Source organism: Mustela lutreola, chromosome 4 (assembly GCF_030435805.1).
Source record: "Mustela lutreola isolate mMusLut2 chromosome 4, mMusLut2.pri, whole genome shotgun sequence".
In the NCBI taxonomy this organism is placed as follows: domain Eukaryota; kingdom Metazoa; phylum Chordata; class Mammalia; order Carnivora; family Mustelidae; genus Mustela; species Mustela lutreola.
Genome location: NC_081293.1, coordinates 96,827,949 through 96,843,853, shown reverse-complemented (window position 1 = coordinate 96,843,853; position 15,905 = coordinate 96,827,949). Strand labels below are relative to the sequence as shown.

General features: G+C 36.8%; 1 protein-coding gene across 2 annotated transcripts in view; it reads right to left on the bottom strand.

Moving 5' to 3' along the window:
- The window catches only part of CDK13 (cyclin dependent kinase 13), a 121,865-nt gene that overhangs the window by 19,945 nt on the left and 86,015 nt on the right, over window positions 1-15,905 (bottom strand). For both annotated transcript variants that reach the window (XM_059170559.1, XM_059170561.1), the window contains exons 8-9: window positions 3,261-3,362; window positions 3,085-3,162 (exon numbers count right to left, since the gene is read on the bottom strand). In XM_059170559.1, coding sequence (XP_059026542.1) covers window positions 3,085-3,162; window positions 3,261-3,362 — 180 coding nt within the window. The remainder of the gene's footprint in view (window positions 1-3,084; window positions 3,163-3,260; window positions 3,363-15,905) is intronic.

Below are 15,905 nucleotides of genomic sequence, written 5' to 3'. Positions count from 1 at the left end.
TCCTGTGTCAGCATCCCCAGGTCTACCATTTCCTTTTTCATATCTATATAGTATATCACCAAGTGGATGGATTGAGCTTTCTTTTTTCTATATAGTTCACTAACCGACTTAACATGTTCATAAAATAATCCAAATACACTCATGCCTCAGGATCGTTATTACTTTGTTGTTCCCTCACTTCACTCAAATGATACCTCTGGGAGAAACTCCCGGACTCTCTCTGTAACACTGCCTCCTATAATTTTCTATCTCCTTACCCTTATAAGCACCTGATGTATTTTATTCATTTGTCTTGTCTCTCCCAATTAGAAACCAGAAGAAGCTGTGTGCTAGTTACTAGGCACTGAGGATACAACCCCCACTCTTCATTGTATTCTCAGTGCCCTGGCACACAACCAGAAACCAATGGATACGTGTTCTGTTAATCCCTCTGACTTGAAATGACTTCTGTCTCATATTCGGAGGTCCATATAAACTTGCTTTACTTCAGGACTTTCCCTGTCTTGCCACCACTTCATCTATGTATCTTGTAGTAAAATGGTTTTAGTTGCCATAATTTTAACATACAATATGCCAAATTTTCCTTCTTTTTAAGACTTTTTCTGGTTATTTTAATGTTTATCTGGAGGGAAATTATCATTTGAAATCTGCATTAGGCCTATAATGATTAATACAGGTTGAACTGTCATATTTAAAAAGTTAAGGCTTCCAACCAAAAATGAGATATGCCATTCCCAATAGGTACTTTAAATCTACTTTACAATTTTCAGTGAGACATAGTTTTCAATATCCCTGGACTATATATGGTGGTGCTTTTGTTAAAGGCATCTTCTTCCTCATGTACATTTCTAACTGCTTATTGCTGGTACATATTTTTAAGAAGCTACTGCTTTTAGTATGTATGTATTCGTATGTCATATTAGGATACTGTGTTCATAAGTTTACACACAATATACACAAGCACATATTTTCTCAACACTTGTCATTTTATTAGACTCTTTTACTTAAGGTGTTTCAGGTAATTTCCTTGCAGGCAGCCTGTATACAATGCTTTCATATACAAATTATGACAATACTGCCTTCATCCTGCCACTCTTTATACCTCTTACTGGGTCACTTACCAGTTAACTAGTTAGTACTTCTAAAACACTCCGAAAATAATGATACTAGAAGACGCTTTTTATCATTCTTGTCTTACATCTTCTAGTATTTCACCACTAAATATTATTCTGGCTAATACATATTTTCACCATGTTAAAGAAATATACTTTTACACTTAGTTTGTATTCCAGCAAATGCTTATTCAACACCTACTAAGAAAAACATATTACCTTATTTCTAAAAGTGGTGAATTATAATAATGGATGTCCTAAAACTGCAACATTCGTGTATTCTTTGAATGACTCCTACTTGACTCAGCAAGTTGATTTTTAATGAAAAGCTAGATATGACTGGCTAATCTTTCCTTCAGAATTTTTGGATTAATATTCTATAGAAAATTTTCAGGATGTTTTTGTCAATTACTGATGTATGTGTCATACTAACCTAAAAGCTTCAGGAAGTCTTACTTCCCACATGGTGTAGAGAATTCATTAACATTTCGCTACTAAGGTAGAACTGTCTAAATTCAAATCTCGATTTTGCTGCTTGCCAGTTATATGACCCTAGACAAATTCTTCACTTTCTAAGGTTCCATTTTCTTAATTATAAAAAGTAAATGGAAGGCTGTATGAAGCTTAACTGAGGCTAATTCAAGAGAAATTCTTAGAAAAATGCTTGCATCATGTATAAATAAAAGTTAGGATCATTAATAGAATCCCTAGTATCCAAAGAATCAGGACCACTGCCTTATTAAGTGAAAAAATGGGTAAGAGGGAATCATGAAAAAATAAAATAAAATAAAGAAACACAGATACAGAATTTAAATATTTTATTATAACTGAAAAATTTTAAATATACATTTTCCAATTTTCTGACACAGAGCAAGGCCTCTCTTTGAACAGAGGATTTGTTGAATGGGACTCAGCATTAGCTTTCTTGAACAAACCACATTATTCTTAAGGATTTAAAGCAATTTGAGTACTAAATTCTTCTAAATTTTTATGACTTACCTTTCTAACTTAAAGTAACTTGCCTCCCACCCAGTTAATTTGATAGCAACTTTGTTAAGTCTTTGCAAGCACTGCATCTGTATATATTTAAAGGACACACATATAATAATAAAAAGTTGGTATACAAAATTGGAAACAACCATCTCTTAGTCATTATACTTCAACGGGTAGGATAAATACATAGTCTTACTAGAGAGTAGTAGTCTACCAGCTGCAAACATTCAGCGTGTCATGTATCATGCTACTGTTACTTACAGAGGGACTGGAGAGCATCAATTAATCCAATAAGTCTGTTGAAGGGAAGGTTCATAGTATATTGGTATCTGTGCCTCATACCAATATCTTTCCTAAAAGTTCTCATCCATATTTTGAGACACACACAAAACTTAGAAGTTGCAAATTGACATTATTATATATGAAAGCCAAAACTCTTTTTTTAAAAAGAAAAGAATTACTTTAAAACATTACATGAAGAGAAAAGTGATTATGTATGCCCTTATGACTTAGGCACTACAACAGACTCCAAATAATGAAGACTGACGCCTGTAGGTACATACAGATGTTTCCATGTATAAACACTCACATATAAACATGTATGCATATGTGTATATAAAACAGTTTGTCTTTACAGTATCCCCAAAACACTAATTCTTCCATCCTGCCATACTAAAAAAAAAAATTTATCTACCATTTATTCTCTCCTTCCTCATATTTATTTACTCTTTCTTCCTGGTCTTATTTTTTGGGCCCCCCACCCTTTCATTTAATTGCAAAAAGATTTAGGGACTTTGAGATCTTTAATTTTACTAGATCAAGTATCAAGAAGTACCCACATTCTAGTTTCTCCTCCATGCAGCAATCATTAGCTTTCAAGAAAACCATGCTGTTCTCCTAAAGACACAAACTTGAAAGATTTTAAACTTCCTATGAAGTATTACACACCCCTCAACAAATATTACAATCAGGAGCTTACCTTATTAACTCTAGTTGTGCAAGTTCTTGATTTGCTTGAAATATAGGTTTTTTTGTGAAGAGTTCACCAAGGATACAGCTAGAGGAAAAAAAATATGCATCATTATAAAATGATATGATTTTACTTTACTACCAAAAATTTCAAGTAAATTAAACCAGTCAGTAAGCCTATCTTACCCACAGCTCCATACATCAATAGCAGGTGTGTATCTTTCTTCTCCCAACAGCAGTTCAGGTGGACGGTACCATAAAGTGATGACCTTGTTAGTATACGGCCGACTAAAAAACACAGAAAGCACTCTTTTGAGTTAATATCTGTTAATAAGAGAGATTCTCTTAAGAAATATTATTTTGGCTCATTAAAGCAATCCTACAATCCTAACTAAAACCAATTTCATCTGCCTACTAAATTCAGCCATGCTATTACATCTGACATATGTGATCAAAAAATACATTTGAGAGCAACATGATTAACTGAAAATTTCCAAGTAGTTGGCTGATTTTAACTGTCATCTGGTCAAAAAATGGTCCCAACTGTTCAGTTCTGTTTTTTCCTTTCCATAACTTTAAAGGGGATTAACTGACTTAAAGGAAGTTGATTGATTTTGACCAAATCTGGCAAATTACTAATGTGTGGCAAGATATAGTACAAATTGGAATCACCTAACAAAAATTTTCACTTGGGCTTATTTTTGACAATATTTCACTGACTGCAACTCCACTTCAGTATGCAAATACAAAGTACGTAAATGTAGACTGTAGTCGTTGAGATCTATTCTGCAAAGTACCACTGGTAATAGATATGATACTTTATCAAGATAATTTCTTTTGTCACCTTCTAAAAGAGAGGATAGACACATACTGCTACCTCTTTATTTGCCAGTAGGGCTTATCTGGTGGACCAAATAGGCTGTAGGGAATGGAACTGAGATACTTCTCCAAAAGGCTTGCCTGCAGAGTCACTGAGATACTTCTCTAAAAGGCTTGCCTGCAGAGTCACTCATGCCAGGGATGAACACAATGCAGCTGTTTGAAAAGCCACTAGACTGTTGTGAGGAAGATTCATTGGCTGATCTTAAGCCAGCCACAAGAGGGGCAGGGGCCTGTTGGGGCTCTGTCCAGGGACAAAGGTGCTGCCAGACACCACTGTTGCACCTTCCCTCTATTCTGATAGCACTGGTGGTACACTCCGACCCTGCACTCTCCTATGGCCCCACTAAAGCTGGCAGGTGCACCCCAGTCCTGTATTCTCCCCCAGCTGCACTAAAGCTGTTGGTCACATACACTCCACAACGGAGATGCTCCCTGATCACCTGGCTCTGGTGGCCAGGGAACCTGCATTTCTGGGTCCCATGGGAAAGTAATAATCAAACCGTTCTTGGCAGGCTACCATGCCCAGGGCATTATACAGACTGAAACACACCCCTAGTCTTTCTGGGCAGGCCTACTTAGATGTCCTGGAGCTTCAGCCTAAGGGGCAGACTTCAGGTTTGCCGCACATCTGAAGTCTACAGAGGTGTTCTCAGGGACAATAGGGCAGAGGACACCATCCTTGCATTCTCTACTGACCTCATTACTGGTACCTCTCAGAAAGGAGCTTTTTACTTCATCTTATGCTCTGACTTTTCCAACTGTAGTCCAAGGGATATCTCCAGAATAACCTGGTCTGCAGGCCAGAGGATTTACAATTGTGGTCCCATATGACTATATATATTTGCATACATTAAAAGCTACTGCCTGAGGGTCTGGCTTCCAATCAGCCTGAATCTAGGTGCTGATTGAAAGCCCTGCCTTTGCAACACTGACGGGTCTTGGAACATCCTCAATAGTTGGTTCCTATCAAATATAAATCAGACTGCTTAGACAAACACAAAGGTTTGAGAAACAGAAGAGCTAGAGCAAGGCTGAAAGATAAAGATCATCTCCTATACAAGGCCACTCCTTCAAGACTAGAAGAGACAGCTGTTTTCCCTAAACATAGAAATAACCACAATCAAGCAAAAAGAGGAAACAGAAAAAAATATGTCCAAATGAAAGAAAAAGGTAAAACCTCAGAAGAAAACTTATTTGAAGAAACAGTGGCTGCAAACTTCCCTAACGTGGAAAAACAGATATCCAGGTCCAGGAAGCCCAAAAGAGCCTATAAAAATGAATTCCAAAAGATCTACACCAAGACATAGTATAAATAAAATGTCAAAAGTAAAAGAAAGAGATAATCTAAAAAGGAGCAAGAGGAAAACAACTTTTACATACAAAGGACCTCCCCTCCCCAGGTCTGCATAAGACTCTCAGCAGATTTTTCCGCAGAAACTTTGCAAGCCAGAAGAAAGTGCACATTATATTCAAAGTGCTGAGAGAAAAAAAAATCCCAAACAAAAATACTCTACCCGGCAAGGTTATCATTTAGAATTAAAGGAGAGAGAAAGTTTTCCAGACAAGTAAAAGCTAAATAATTTCATCATCTAACCTGGCTTTTCAAGAAATGTTAAAGGGAATTCTTTAAGCTGAAAAGAAACTTTCTTTACTAATTAATAACAAGAAAACATTTAAGTATAAATCTCACTGGTAAAGATAGACTAATGGCAGTGGTTTAAATCACATAAAGCTACTATAAAGGTTAAAAGACATAATTAGTAAAACAAACTGTAATTACAATAATCAGTTAAGGGATATACAAAGGAAAAAGATATAAAATGTGACATCAAAAACATAAAATGCCAGGGTAAGTAAAAATGTAGAGTTCTAGAATGCATTCAAACGTAAGCTGCTATCAGGATGCCTGGTTGAGGGTCCAACTCTTGGTTTCAGCTCAGGTCAATGGAGTCCTGCACCAGGCTCCACACTAAGCAGAGTCTGCTTGAGATTCTCTCTCCCTTGGTCCCTCCCTCTGTTCCAATGCATGCTCTCACTAAAACAAGGATATCTTTAAAAACAAAAACAAAAAAACCTTAAATTGCCATCAACTTAAAATAGATTGTTATATATAGGCTGTTATGTGTGAGCTCATGATAACCACAAAGCAAACATCTATAAGAGATGCACAAAGATAATAAGAAAAGAATCTAAGCATAACACTAAAGAAAATCACCAAACCACAAAGGAAGAGAGCAAGAAGGCAAGAAAGGAACTAAAAGCCAGAAAACAATGAACAAAATGGTAATAAGTACAGATCTATTAATAATTACTTTAATAGAAATGGATTAAATTCTCCAACCAAAAGACACAGAGTGGCTGAATAAATAAGACGAACAAACAAAAAAACAAGATCCTTCTATCTGCAACCTACAAGAGACTTGCTTCAGATCTAAGAATGCACACAGCCTTAAAGAGATAGAAAAAGACGTTTCATACAAATGGAAACCGAAAGAAAGCAGGGGTGACTTTACTTATGTCAGACAAAATAGATTTTAAAACCAAGAGTGTAATAAGAGACCCTTATTAGTGGGAAGAGGGATGCCTGGGTGGCTCATTGGTTAAGTATCTGGCTATGGCTCAGGTCAGGATTCTAGGGTCCTGGGATTGAGCCCTACATTGCACGCTTTGCTCAGTGGGAAGTCTGCTTCTCCCCCGCACCCCCATGCTCATGTGCTCTATCTCAAGTAAAATAAATAAAATCTTAAAAAAAGAGAGAGCAAGTGAAACAAAGAAGACCTTTATGATGATAAAGGGGTCAATCCAACAAAAGGATATAACACCTCTTTTCTTTCTTTTTTTAAAAAAAAAATTTTACTTATTTATTTGATAGAGAGAGAGCATGAGAGAGCAAGCGAGCATGAGAGGAGGAAGGTCAGAGGGAAAAGCAGACCCTCTGCTCAGCCGGGAGTCTGATGGAGGACTCAATCTCAGGACTCCAGGATCATGACCTGAGCTGAATACAGTCGCTCAACCAACTGAGCCGTCCAGGCGCCCAGATTTAACATTTCTAAATGCTTAAGCACTCAAGATAGGAGCATCTAGATAATGTGAATATTAACAGACCTAATGGGGGGACTTACACAATAATACAGGGGACTTAATACCCCACTTCCACCAATGGACAGATCATGTGGACAAAAAACATCAATAAGGCAACATCAGCTTTAAGCAACCAATTAGATCATATGGTTTTATAAAGATATATACAGAACACTCCATCCAAAAGCAGCGGAATGTGCATTCTTCTCAAGTGCATATGGACATTCTCCAAGATAAATTACGTTAGGCCACAAAACAAGTCTCAATATACTTGAGAAGCTGAAATCACATTGAGCATCTTTTTCAATCACAATTGTATGAAATTAGAAGTGAATGGAAAAAAACTGGGAAATAAATCACAAATACATAGAGATTAAACAATATGTTACTAAACAACCAATGGGTGAATAAGGAAATCAAAGGAGAAATAAGTAAAAACCTCAAAACAAATGAAAATGGAAAATGCAACTTACCAAAATCTATGGGATGCAGCAAAAGCAGTTCTAACACGGAAGTTCAAAGCGATAGAGGCCTACCTCAAAAAAACAAAATCTCAAATAAACAATCTAACTTTACACCTAACGGAACTAGAAGAAGAACAAGCAAAACCCAAAGGTATTAGAAAGAAGGAAATAACAAAGAGCAGAAATAAATGAAATAGAAACTAGTAAGACAACAGAAAAGATCAATGACACCATGAGCTGGTTCTCTGAAAAAAGAACAAAAACAAAAAAAACAAACAAAGGCAACAAACTTTTAACTAGACTCAAGAAAAAAAGAGAAAAGGCTCAAATAAAAATTCCTAGAAATATATAATCTTCCAAGACTGAATCATGAAGAAAAATAAAATCCGAACTGACTGATTACTAGTAAGGAGAATGAATGAGTAATTCAAAATCTCCCAACAAACAGGTCCAGGACCAGAAAGACAGCTTCACTGATGAATTCTACCAAACATTTAAAGAAGATTTAATACCTATCCTTCCCAAACTCTTCCAAAAATTGATGAGGAGAGAACACTTCCTAACTCATTTTATAAGGACAGCATTACCCTCATAACAAAACCAAAGACATCACAAAAAAACAAAATTACAGGCCAGTATCCCTGATGAATACAAATACAAAAATCCCTGACAATGATGCCCACTCGATCCACTCTATTTGTCATAGTATTGAAAAATCCTAGCCACAGCAATTAGTTAATAAAAAGAAATAAAAAGGCACTAAAACTGAAAAAAGAAGTAGTAAAACTGTCACTATTTGTGGATGATATGATTTTATATATAAAAAATCCTAAAGACTTCACCAAAATACTGTTAAAGGTAATAAATTCTGTAAAATTTCAGGATATGAAATCAACTATACACTAACAATAAAGTGTGAGAAAGAGAAAATAAGAAGGCAATCCCATTTATAACTGCATCCAAAAAAAAAAAAAAAATGCCTAGAAGTTTAACCAAGAAGATTAAAGACCTATACACTGAAAACCATAAAGACACTGATGAAAGAAACCAAAGTCATAAATAAATGGAAAGATGTTCCATGCTCGTGGATTGGAAAAATTAGTATCATTAAAATGTCTACACGACCCAGTGCAATCTATTGATTCAATGAAATTCCTATCAAAATCCCAATGGCATTTTTTTTAATTCTGTTCAGTTAGCCACTCTATAATATATTACTGGTTTTTGACTAAAGGCATTTTTTTCACAAAAATAATGCAAAGTACCCCCAAATTTATACAGAACCCCAAAACACTCCAAATAGCCATGGAGGCACCACACTCCCTAATTTCAAACAAATTTACAAAGCTATAGTAATCAAAACTTTATACAGTATTGGAATAAAAACTGATGCATAGATCAATGGAACTGAATAGAAAGCCCAGATATACACCCATGAATAGCTGGTCAAGTAATTTATGATAAAGGAGGCAAGAATATACACTGGGGAGGGATGCCTGGGTGGCTCAGTGGGCTAAGCGTCTGCCTTCAGTTCACGTCAGGATCCTAGGCTCCTGGGATTGAGTCCTGCACTGCACGTCTTGCTTGGCAAAGAGCCTGCTTCTCCCCTGACCTGCTGCTCCCACTACTTGTGCTCTCTTTCTCTGACAACTAAATAAATAAAATCTTAAAATATATATATATATATATATACACATACTGGGGAAAGGACAATCTCTTAAATATCAATGGTACTGGGAAAACTGAATAGCCACATGCAAAAGAATAAAACTGGACTACTATCTTATGTCATACACAAAATTTAAATTGAAATAGATTAAAGACTGGAATGTTAACATCTGAAACTATAAAACTTATAAAAGAAAACACAGGCAACAAGCTCCCTGACATCAGGTGTTTGTTTGTTTGGATCTGACTCCAAAAGCAAAGGCAACAAAGGCAAAAATAAGTTGGGACTACATCAAACTAAAAAGCTCTTGCACAGCAAAGGAAACCATCAACAGGAGAAAAGACAACCTACTGAATGGAAGGATATCTGCAAATCATGTATCTCCTAAGGGGTTAATATCCAAAATATATAAAGAATTCATACAATCAAACAGCAAAACAACCTCCCAAAATCTGATTAAATTATGGGCATAGGATCCAAAGAAACATTTTTCTAAAGATGACACACACATGGCCAAAAGGCATATAAGATGCTCAACTTCACTATTCATGAGGGAAATGAAAACCACAATGAGATCACTTTACACCTGTAAGAATGGCTGTTATCAAAAGGACACGAAATAATAAGGATTACCAAGCATGTAAAGAAGGAACCCTTGTGCACTGTTGGTGGGAATGTAAAAACTGGTAGAGTCACTATGGAGTGTTACAGTATGGAGGTTTCTTCAAAAATTAAAAATGGAAATCCCATATGACCCAGCAATCCTACTTCTGTGTATTTATTAAAAAAAAAATGGAAACACTAATGGAAATACTAATCTGTACTTCCATGTTCACTGCAGCATTACTTATAATAGTCAAGATATGGGATAACCTAAGTGTCTCTAGGTGGATGAATTGATAAAAAAGATGTGGTACACACAGTAAGTCCCCCTTACCCATAAGGAATACCATCTAAAACCCCCCATGGATGCCTAAAACCACAATAGTACTGAACCCTATATATACTATGTTTTTTGCTAATCCATACATAACTATAATAAACCTTAATTTATCAATTAGATACAATAAGAGATTAGCAACAATAACAGAACATTTATAATACATACAGTAATGAAACTTGTGAATATGGTCTCTCTCTCCCTCAAATTATCTTATTGTACTGTACTCATCCTTCTTGTGATGATGTAAGATAATAAAATGCTTATGTGAGGAGATGAAGTGAGGTGAATGATGTGTAGGCACTGTGATGGAGCATTTGGCTACTAGTGACCTTCTGATGATACATCAGAAGGATCATCTGCTTCTGGACTGGGGTTAATCGCAGTAATCTGAATCTGTGAAACACAAAACCCAGACAGGGAGATTACACATATATAATGGAATACTATTCAGCCATAAAAGACAATGAAATCTTGGTATTTATGACAACATGCATGGCCCATGAAGGTATTATACTAAGTGACATAAGTGGATGGAAAAAGACAAATACCATATGATCTCATTTATATATGAAATCTAAAAATCAAGCAAATAATAAAAAACTCATGGATATAAAGAACAGAAAGGTGGTTGCCAGGAGGAGGGAGAGCAAAGTGGATGAAGGGGGTTCAGGAGGCACAGACTTTTCACTGTGAAATGAACAGGTCATAGGGATGTGATATGAGACTGGTGATTACAGTCAATGGTACTATAGTACATATTTAAAGGTTGCCAGGAGAGTGGATCTTTAAAGTTCTTGTCACAAGAATAAAAGAGAAATTTTTCTTTTGTAACTTTTTATAGTGACAAATGATGACTAGACTTATTGTGGTCAATTCACAGTGTACACAACTGCCAAATCATTACATTCTAAGATTAATGTGGGTTTTTTTTAAGATTTTACTTAAAAATCTTTATTATAGGGGTTCCTGGGGTGGCTCAGTCGGTTAAGCATCTGCCTTTGGCTCAGGTCATGATACTGGAGTCCTGAGATCCAGCACCACATCTCACCACATCGCCTACTTCTCGCTCTCCTCCCTGCTCATGTTCGCTCTCTTGCTATCTCTGTCTCTCCTTCAAATAAATACATAAAATCTTTTACAAATAAATAAAATCTTTAAAGATTTATTATTTTAATTTTTTAAAAAAGATTTTATTTATCTGACAGAGAGAGAGAGATCACAGGCAGGGAGAGTGGCAGGCAGAGGGAGAAGGAGAAGCAGGCTCTCCGCTGAGCAGGGATCCTGATGCGGGGCTTGATTCGGGGACCCTGGGATTGTGACCCAGCGGAAGGCAATGCTTAACCGACTAAGCCACCCAGGCAACCCTAAAGATTTATTATTATTTATTTATTTGAGAGACAGGCAGGTGGCAGAAGCAGAGCCCCAGAGCAGCACAGGCTCTGAGCTGAGTATGAAGCCCAACGTAGGGCTCAGTCTGATGACTCTGAGATCATGACCATCAAAGGTCAGACGCTCAACCAACTGATCCACCCAGGTTCCCCACTAATACGTGCTGTATGTCAATTACACCTTGATCAAAAAAAGTTCACCTGTTTATGCCTTAACTCCTTTCAAATTTGAAATCCCCTCCCTATTTTTCTCCTTTAATCCTACACCTCCTTCAAGACATAGTGAAAGACCAATCTCTGTAAATTCTAATCTCTATTATCAACAGATTTAATTTCACGTTCTTATTTTTTAAATAATATTTAAGACTATATTCTATTTTTAGGTTTTCTATCTTTCCCAGAAGACAAAAAACCCAGGTGCCATTTTTTGGTATGACCCCCACAGACAAAGCCCAGAACAACATGGGGCATGGGTCAGATACTTTCATGTATATGGCCTTTAGGGATGCCTGGATGGCTCAGATGGTTTAAGTGTCTGCCTTTGGCTCACGTCATGATCTGGGGTTCTGGGATCTGCTTCTCCCTCTGCTCACGCTCTATCAGTCTCAAATGAATAAATAAAATCTTTAAAAATATATATATGTGGCCTTTTTTTTTTTTTAGGATTTTATTTATTTATTTGACAGGGAGATAGATCACAAGTAGGCAGAGAGAGAGAGGGAGGGAGGAAGAGAGAGAGAGAAAGGAGGAAGCAGGTTCCCTGCTGAGCAGAGAGCCCAATGGGGGGCTAGATCCCAGGACCCTGAGATCATGACCTGAGCCGAAGGCAGAGCTTAACCACTGAGCCACCCAGGCGCCCCTATATGTGGCCTTTTAAGTTTAGTTGACATACATGCATTAGCTGGGTGGGAGAACAAAGTTTGTGAAAATTATAATGACCAGTTTTCAAAAAACATTTCAAGGATCTGTAAGCATATGAAACCTATGGTCTTGTTAACTCAAGTTTAACTGAATACCTATGGTCTCAAGAAAAAAAAAAAAATTTTTTTTTAAAGATTTATTTATTTATTTATTTATTTGACAGAGAGATCACAAGTAGACAGAGAGGCAGGCAGAGAGAGAGAGAGAGACAGAGAGAAGCAGGCTCCCTGCTGAGTAGAGAGCCCATGCGGGACTCGATCCCAGGACCCTGAGATCATGACCTGAGCCGAAGGCAGAGGCTTAACCCACTGAGCCACCCAGGCGCCCAAGAAAATGTTTAAATTAATATAGATCCTTCTGTAAACAGTGAATACTTTATCTTTTTGTTTTAGTGTTTTTAAATATATTTTTAAAAGTAAAAATATGTTAAATTATATAGAGAAATCACACAAATTAAAGTTATTAAATTTTATTGAAAAGAATATTTGAAATATTATTTTATATACTATGTATTAAGTTCTAGGCAGCATTTAGAACATAGTTGTCTTTAGCAGCTAAAATTAAGACTAGTTTTTTTTAAACTCTTCTATCAAATTTAGAAGTGAAAATATTTAGTGCATAATCGAAAATGATAGGGGCACCTGGTAGCTCAGTCAGTTAAGCGACTGCCTTCAGCTCAGGTCATGATCCCAGGGTCCTGGGATCGAGCCCCACATCAGGCTCCCTGATTAGTGGGGAGCCTGCTTTTCCCTTCTCCCTCTGCCTGCTCTCTATCTCTGTCAAATAAAAAAATAAAATCTTTAAAGAAATGATTAAACACAAAACTAGATGAAATATACTTCTAAGTATATGGTAAAAGTATTTCATGTATACCAATTAATGGCTTTTTCAAGTTTTTCTAAATTCTTAGTTTTTGCCACAAGAACTATGTAAAGTCAGAAAACACATTCAACTGTAAAATATGACACAGAAAGTTCAATTTTATTTATTCGTTTAAAGATTTATTTATTTGACAGAGAGAGAGAGCAGGCACACACAAGCAGAGGAAGCGGGAGGGAGAGGGGGAGGGAGAAGCAGGCTCTACATCCCCCATCCCCGGCCCTGCCCCGAGCCAGGAACACACTGTGGGGTTCCATCCCAGGACTCCTAGGATCGTGACCTGAGCCAAAGGCAGACAGTTAACCAACTGAGCCTGCCCAGGCACACCAGAAGTTCAATTTTAAAACACAAATATCTCAAAACTGTGGAAATGCTTTCATTTGTAAAATGAATAAAATATTCAGGCTGATAAATACTTTTAATAAAGCAAAGTACCATCACTGAATTTTCAATGTATTTTTCTTTACATCCAATGACGTATCAATCGAGATCAAAGACACATCTCAATACTCTGCCCTTAGATAATCCCAGGAATTCAAAAGATGGGTGGATCAGGAGAGATGAGAAATAGTTATGGTCTTCCTTACCTTCACCCCCAACAAATAAAAGTACCACCATTAAGGGTGTGTCCCCAGGCTGGCAGATGGCTGAGCCTGCCCTTTGGTCTAAACAGATAAAAGGCATAAAGCAACTGCTCAGAGCAAGATCTTAGTTAGGCCCTTGAGGTACTTGGGAGGTTCTGGATAATTAAAATACACAAGCCAGAGCTGCTAATTTTAAAGACCCTTACAAGAAATAAAAAGAGAATTATATTAAAGGAAATACCTAAATTGCTCTAAATGCTTCATTTTTTCAACATATGTAATAGTCTATACTTCTTTTAGACTATAATATTTTTAAGAAAAACATGGGAGAGCCTTCAGCTAACAAAATTTATCATCTGAACAAATGCCATGTCTTCCCTCAGAATCCACTGCAGAAACACCTACCACACCTACAGAAGAAATCTGGGGTCTGATTTTAACACCTATGCTTCAGAAGTCAAAAATCTTCTGTCATCTTTTATTCTCTTTCCTTCAAATCTCACATCTGATGGATGTATCAACAACTTCCATTATTTCTACATCCAAATAGATCCTAAATCCAACAATTTTCCAAAATTTCAGAAAGTGTAAGCCAAGATTATCTTTTGGTCTGAGCCACCATTATCTTTGCACTGGTACTAGTTTTTCTGCCGTACCTATCCCTAGCCTGCCTTCTCCATTTTTTTTTTAAGGTTTTTTTTTTTTTTTTTTTTTTTTTTTTTTAAAGCATAGAACCAGCTCATATTACTGTAACTACATAACATTTAAACTTTACCTCAGTGGGTAAGACCATATTCCCAAGTGTCTCATTTCCTATTTTTACACTGGGCAAATGTTTAGCTCTGAAACGTTCCCAGTCTAGTCCCAAGCTTTGCAGCTGCTGAGCTCCTTCTCCTTGCAATGTCCGTGGCCTATGCCTTCATTAAGTTATCCCATTCTCATCACTCAGGTTGGTCCTAGCTCAATTTTACTTTGTCAAAGGTCTGCACTAACTACCTTACCTAAAAATTACCCATATGCCCAGAGTGTTCTTACTGTCACTATTTTATTTGCTTTGTAGCATTTAAGTATTTTAAATTCTTTATTCCATAGACTTGTTGTCTACCTTCTTTCACCACCATGTAAATGCGATCAGAGACCAAGTCTGTCATAGCTGCAGTTATAATACTTAACCTGTAGGCATTACCTTGGTTGGTGTTAGGCACAAAGTAATAAGCACTTATTGATATTTTTAATCAACTGACCTATGCCATAAATGTTATATAACACATTTTTCCCCTTATCTTTTGATATTTTCCATGAAAAGTAACTCTGAAATTTCTGTATTATAACACTGGTACAGAGAAACCAAAGTAATTTTTTCCCAACTGAAATCATCTTACAATCACTTTTCTATTACTACTCATGTAAATTTATCAGTCCTGTAAGTACCCGTATCTAAACACATCCAAAAGGATGCTACCCACTTGCTGCCTGTTTCCTGTCCCAGGAAACACCATCATCACTTCCAGCAGAGACTACTACCTGTCCTCCAAAATCTGTTCTTTTCTTCAATGGTAGCTGCCCACCTACACTACATTCCCATCCTCACTGTAGCTGGTGTGATCACATGTCCAAGTCCTCATCAGTGGAACATGAATGTAAGTGTTAAGTGCCGTTTCTAGGTCTGGCTCATAATGCCCCTACCTCCTTTTTTCTAGTTTCTGGCTGACAAGAGGTGGTATACCTTGGAAGGCATATGAAGATGGCAGATCTTCCAACTTAGATCCCCGAATGACTGTATGTAGTCGACACCCCCTGATCTAATGATAATGAGATGGTTAAATACTCTTAATTGTCTACTGAGGTAAGCAACAACCACTCCTGATCCTTAAGTGAGAACTACATATAAATTTCCTATCTTTATGCCACTGAATTTTGAGGTTTTGTTTGTTGCAAAAGCTTAACTTACCCTAACAAACTGTGTAGCCAGTAGCTTAAGCAAAATCTTACAGCAGGGGCACAAGCTGGGATGTGTTTA